At 35.4% G+C, this 6,855-nt stretch overlaps 2 protein-coding genes across 2 annotated transcripts in view; one reads left to right on the top strand and one right to left on the bottom strand.

Moving 5' to 3' along the window:
* Sgcz (sarcoglycan zeta) overlaps positions 1-6,855 on the top strand; it is a 1,036,342-nt gene that overhangs the window by 214,054 nt on the left and 815,433 nt on the right. The window lies entirely within an intron of this gene.
* On the bottom strand, positions 6-442 carry LOC110336841 (low molecular weight phosphotyrosine protein phosphatase; the record flags this gene model as incomplete). Its single annotated transcript, XM_021219588.2, has 1 exon — positions 6-442. A coding segment is annotated over exon 1 (390 nt), but the record flags the coding sequence as incomplete, so codon positions are not given.

The raw sequence follows: 6,855 nt of genomic DNA, 5'->3' as shown, positions 1-6,855 counted from the left end.
TAGGGATCTTCAATAATGAGTTGTTTCTGTGGATCATAGCTACCAAGTAGCTCAATTTTAGCTTTGCAGTTTTTAACTTGATTACTTTTTCTATCCAGATCTCTCAGATTGCTTTCATCCATACATAGTATATAATCGAATGTGGCAAAATCCTCTTTTGTAATCTGTCTTGCCTTATGGGCTGTGCTAATGCCATGATTTCTTAGGCAGCTGACAGCTCTTGGGTCTGGGGGCCAGCCCACGTTCCAGTCGGAAACAGCGCTGCTGTCAATGGCCCAATTATCTGAAACCTTTTCATCAGTTACCAATTTTGTGAATAATGCTTCTGCAATGGGTGACCGGCAAATGTTACCGAGACACACGAACAGCACTGACTTGGACCCAACCTCTGCCATGTTTCCGTGCAGACCCTGGCACCCAGAAACCGCGTAGGGACGAGGCGCATGCGCACTCTAAACCAGTCTTTAAATGACTGCTGACATAAATATAAATGCAGTATTGGACACTTAATAAAGGTGTGTGTGTGTGTGTGTGTGTGTGTGTGTGTGTGTGTGTGTGTGTTAATGGCTTGTAGTCAAGAATCTGGATATATCAAAAGAAATTTGCAGAAGTAAACAAACTTAAAATTTAAAAATTTCAACTATGCTAGTGAATGTGATGGAATGGGTTAGTGTCCCACGTACTATGTCCTATACAATGAATCAATACTTGTGACCAGCATATCCATGCTGTATCTTATTATCCTGTTAGTAGTTCTTAAGATTACAATACTCACCACCAGAGTACTGCAGTTTGTATATTTATGTAAATTACATATTTTAAATAAAGACTTCAAGGTTAGGGAGCAACAGTACCAGTATTATTTTTCTGAAGCACACATGAAAATGCTTCTTTTAAAGAAAAGATGAAAGCTGAACTTTTAAAAATTGTTTACAAAGTTATGCAGAGCATCTATGACAAGAATATATCTATTTGTAAATTTCAAACAAGAGAACAAGTTAAACCACTCCATTTTAAGCTATAGAAGAACATGATTACTGCCCAACTAGAGTGAAACAAACATTACGCACATATCTAGAGATGTATGGAGGAAAAGCAGCCTTTCCAGAAGTTGGAACCATCAGTAGTTTCAGCCATATACTACTGCATTAAGAAAACCGATTCCCAAAAGAGTAGCCGGCTATAAATAAATATTTGTATAAAGGAGAGAAATGGACACTGTTTAATAGTTATGCAGTATAATTTTGAAATATTTGTAATATTTTCTTTGGACGTTTCTGTTTGCTGGTTGTAGTAGAGTCCAATATTCTAGTAAAATTGCAGAAATTAATTCCATTTAAATCTTTTCTGAGTTAGCAATACAATAAACACTCAAACCATGAATTAAGAATTATTTAAGCTGGGCATGGTGGCACACACCTTTAATCCCAGCACTCAGATTACCAAATGGCTGAGAAACACCTGAAAAAATGTTCAACATCTTTAATCATCAGGGAAATGCAAATCTAAACAAACCTGAGATTCCATCTCACACCAGTCAGATGGCTAAGATCAAAAATTCAGGTGACAGCAGATGCTGGAGAGGATGTGGAGAAAGAGGACCACTCCTGCATTGCTGGTAGGATTGCAAACTTGTACAACCACTATAGAAATCAGTCTGGTGGTTCCTCAGAAAATTGAACATCGTACTACGATCCCGCAATACATCTCCTGGGCATATACCCAGAAGATGTTCCAACTGGTAATAAGGACGCATGCTCCACTATGTTCATAGCAGCCTTATTTATAATAGCCAGAAGCTGGAAAGAACCCAGAGGTCCCTCAATACAGGAATGGATACATAAAATGTGGTACATTTACACAATGGTGTACTACTCAACTATTAAAAACAATGAATTTATGAAATTCTAGGGCAAATGGATGTATCTGGAGGTTATCATCCTTAGTGAGGTAATTCAATCACAAAAGAAGTCACTGATATGCACTCACTGATAAGCGGATATTAGCCCAGAAACTTAGAATACCTAAGATACAATTTGCAAAACACAAGAAAACCAAGAAGAAGGAAGACCAACAGGTGGATACTTCATTCCTCCTTAGAATAGGGAAAAAAATACCCATGAAAGGAGTTACAAAGTTTGGAGCTAAGACAAAAGGATGGGCTATCCAGACTACCCCACCCGGGGATCCATCCCATCATCAGCCACCAAACCTAGACACTACTGCACATGCCAGCAAGATTTTGCTGAAGGGACCCTGATATACCGGCCTCTTGTGAGGCTATGCCAGTGCCTGGCAAACACAGANGTAGATGCTCACAGTCAGCTATTGGATGGAACACAGGGCCCCAAATGGAGGAGAAAGTACCCAAGGAGCTGAAGGGGGCTGCAACCCTGTAGGTGCAACAACAANATGAACTAACCAGTACCCCCTGAGCTCATGTCTCTAACTGCATATGTAGCAAAACATGGCCTAATCGGCCATCATTGGGAAGAGAGGCCCCTTGGTCCTCCAATCTTTATATGCTCTAGTGCAGGGGAATGCCAGGGCCAAGAAGTGGGAGTGTGTGGGTAGGGGAGCAGGGGCGGGGGGAGGGTATAGGGAACTTTCGGGATAGCATTTGAAATGTAAATAAAGAAAATATCTAAAGAAAATATCTAACAAAAAAATAAAATAAAATAAAGAATTATTTAAGCCAGGCATGGTGGCGCACGCCTTTAAACCCAGCACTCGGGAGGCAGAGGCAGGTGGATTTCTGAGTTTGAGGCCAGCCTGGTCTACAAAGTGAGTTACAGGACAGCCAGGGCTATACAGAGAAACCCTGTCTCAAAAAAAGGAAAAAAAAAAAAAAAAGAAGGAAAAAGAATTATTTAAAAGTGAATCAAATAATCATCTCTGAGCTATTTGCTCCAGAAGCAATTTCTTTCTAGTTTTTTATTTGAAAAAAAAAAAATTCCCCCTTTCAAGAAGGACCTGAATTTCAAAGCCAATATTTCTTACTGCTAAAACAAACTAAACTGTTTTGTGCTAAAAGGTAACAATTTCTTTCTAAAAATATCTCCTCTTTTTTTAAAAAAAGTAGTTGAGTAAAACATGTAAGTTAATATACATGATCTCTCAAATGAAATGTAAATAATCTTTTATGCTATATTATTGCATATTATTATACTTAAGCTTGACTGAACTAAAAGATTACTGGAAGACTTTTCAAAATGTGCTGGTTTTAACATGGCTGTATAATTACCCATATAGATAGAATTATTTTAAGATACATTAGTATAATTAGTTTAAGAATTAAAGAAGAATAGACAAAGACTTATCCATACAAGAAATACCAGCTATTCAAACTTTACATTTGTTAACTCTGAAGAGTTGAATAGGGTGTTGGACACACTCCAGGAGTAGAAGTACAGGAGTCACAGCATTGCCTTCAGACGCAGAATCTGTCTCTTGGGGTTGATTCTCCATATTCTTCTCATTCTGCTGTTAGTCATTTCAGCTGGAATCTCTTACTATGCTCACAAGAGGATGGTATAGTATGGGGTTGATTCTCCATATTCTTCTCATTCTGCTGTTAGTCATTTCAGCTGGAATCTCTTACTATGCTCACAAGAGGATGGTATAGTCTCTAATGATATACTGAACTAAGTGGTTGGACATTCATTTCTTAAGTTGACCATCTCTTAAATGAATTTATATCTGTAAAGATACTTTTCTAAACAAGCTTTTACAGGAAGAGGGAGAGTTATGTAGTTTAGAACAGGTATGTGAAATATAAGGAGTCCTGTATGACTCTGGAAACAAGTCTGCTGCATATATACTGTGAGGATATCTTATGCCTAATAATAGTTTTGAGAGAGGCAGTGTGTATGGAAGGGTAAGAAAGGAGAATTGCAAGTTACAAACAATAAAAATTACTTCACAAATAAAATAATGTGAATTAACCAATTATAATTTTGACTATTGTGAAAAATAATGTTTTCAGCGCTAATTTCTCTTCTGCCACCGCTCTACTCCTTGGATCCATAATAAAAGTGAGTGCAAATAACAAAAATACATAATAATAAATAAAATAAAGAAATTTAATAGGCTCATTTGTAGGCATTCTGTAGACAAAAGTTGAGAAACAAAGATATCTTTAATCGGTGGGTGGTAAGACCAAAATCCCATGGTAGAGAGACTAAGACTTTAACTTTGCTTTCTTATTTGCTTCACAGTATATCATTAATTGTGAGAAATTAGACTTATAATTTACAATATTGAGTGCCTGAATTTGAGTTGAGAAAAAATACCAAAGTAGTTTTAATAAAAGTCTCAGAAACTTCCAGAACTAAACTTCGATGTTTTATTTTAACATTGTATTTTATAATGAACATCAAAATATGGAGTAAGTTACTTGAAAGTAATACAGAGAGATACCTGGCATGGACATTTGTTCTCCAAATGCATGTCTGAACACGTGCATACATACAGCCTGTATATACATGAACACAAACACACACCCAAACAAAAAAATATAGCCCCAAGATCCAGAAAATCAATTTCACGTCTAAATATGCTTTTGTGAATGAGGTTGGAAATACATTTAGATCATTTTGTTAGTGTTGTTAGTTATTGAAAGTGAGTATTATTTATTGTTTTTTTTTATGTAGTTCCATTTTTTACTTCTTAGAAATACTAATTATTTTTCCACAAGAGGACAATGTTTTTATATAGTCCATGAATTTGTGGTCAGTATCGTTGAAATGTTTAAATACACAACACAATGTGCAGCAATTTCTTCTTAGTCTTAAGAGTTATCATTTCCTGTCTTTGAAATGTAACTGATAGCTTGTTTCTTTGAATGCATGACAGACAATTTTGCCCCTTGATGTTTTAGCATACAAAGATTAACATTTCAGCAGATTCTTTTGAATTACAAAGATATATAAAGTACCATATTTCAAATTCCCTTAGTTAGACAAATTCTAATATTAGACATTTTATGAAAACACACTAAAGGGATCATGATTGATATTTTCTAACATATCTATGAAAATATAAGCAAAGTAAAATAAAATCAGATCACAAATCTTTTTTGTTTTGTTTGTTCTGTTTTTCGGTAAGTGAGTATTCTTCCCAGTCTCAGAATAGAACTGACGCCAGGAATTCAAAACCCACAGAGACCTAAATGTTTCTGTCTATAATTCAAATTTGCTAAATTTCATTATTTTTGTTGTTATTGTTTCTTTGGACAACACTGATAGGGATTATATAATCTATATGATTATCTAATCTATATTGTTTGTAGGTAAGACAAAATATCACATTCAGAGACCTCATAGCATCATTAGACTTGTGAATCAAAACAATTGATCTCAAAGTTTATTGAGAATATGCCAGATATTGGCATTCTCACACTTCTTGGTGATAAATGATAGTTGTGGTGATAATGTTGTGAAGCTGATAATACTCATGTAATCATGTTTTATACCATTTATATGCTAACTTATCACAGAACCATACATGGATTAATTTGATTCAAGACTTGTATCCCCATATTCTATTCCCAGAGCAGACTTTTTTTTTTTTACTGTATTGTCTCCAAATAATTCAGCCATATAACACAACTACATTTTATAAATTTTAGACACTTTAAAATCTAGTTGAATGCTAGATGGTCTTTAACCATATAGTCAAAATACTTAATGAGTCTTTATTATGCTGCTACCAAATTCCTAAGATAAAATCATTTTGACTTTATAAGGTTTGGATGTCTTATTATAATAATATTTCAGGCTTCTGAATGTAACTGCTTTGCTGTGTTTTGTTGCTATTTCTTTGTTAAATTTCATACATGATATGCAATGAGATAACCGATTTACATGATATGCAATGAGATAACCGATTCTTTCATTGACATTGAACTCTTTGATAGTGAATCATGGAAAGCTAATGACTTGACTTTGTTTAACTTCCTTTGTGATAGTGGCATAGCCAGAAGCTGGAAAGAACCCAGATGTCCCTCAGTAGAGGATTCCATTTCTAACATGGTGCAGTCTAAAGAAATGAGTTTTCAGATTTCTTGAACAAAAGGGATTTTTGACCCTCAGGTTTTCAGGAAGTTGAAAGAAATTCCACCCCATGTGATTTAATCCGACCTAGTTTACAGGCCAGGGAGACAGGCTTACAAACCTACTTTGCAGTTGCAAAGAGAGGAGACTGATTTGCTTTCCCCCCTGATACTTGAGTCTCTGTAGAGTAGCAGATCTTTGTTTTAAGGGATAGAAGTGAGGGGACATGGCCTGAATTGGGGGAGAAAACATACACAAAACCACAACAGGAACAACTTCTGAGAGTGTTAGAAGACAGATGTTCTAAGATACCACATCAGGTAGGCTTATCAGGACAGGGATTAAGGGTAGGGTAGAGCTGGGAATCTACACTTGAACTATATGCAAGCATAGGTTAAAATACTAATTTCATTTCCATAGCCATGCAGGGATCCCCTGTTATACACTATTGGTAAAGTAGTCATTTTGTTTCCAGATCTAGTCTTACTACATACTAGCTTCTCAATCCTTTGGTTCACTGCCCCAGTAATCTTTTGAAGACTTATTGAGTTATATGAGATATATTAAAAGCCATCTGTCTTTCATAATATTAGATCCCCCTAAATTTTAATAAATGCACATATGGAGGTACACTGACCTGTGCATGTTTATTTGGGGGCACCAAATTGACTTCTCATTTTTCCTTTTAATTCTCTACATTTATTGTATTATTATTATTATTATTATTATTATTATTATTATTATTATTATTATTAGACAGTCTCTTGTTGGAGCTTAGCATTTAGGCTAGGTGGGCTATCTA

This window comes from Mus pahari, chromosome 19 (assembly GCF_900095145.1).
Source record: "Mus pahari chromosome 19, PAHARI_EIJ_v1.1, whole genome shotgun sequence".
In the NCBI taxonomy this organism is placed as follows: Eukaryota; Metazoa; Chordata; class Mammalia; order Rodentia; family Muridae; genus Mus; species Mus pahari.
The sequence above is the reverse complement of the archived record's forward strand: the minus strand, read 5'-3'. Positions and strand labels throughout refer to the sequence as shown.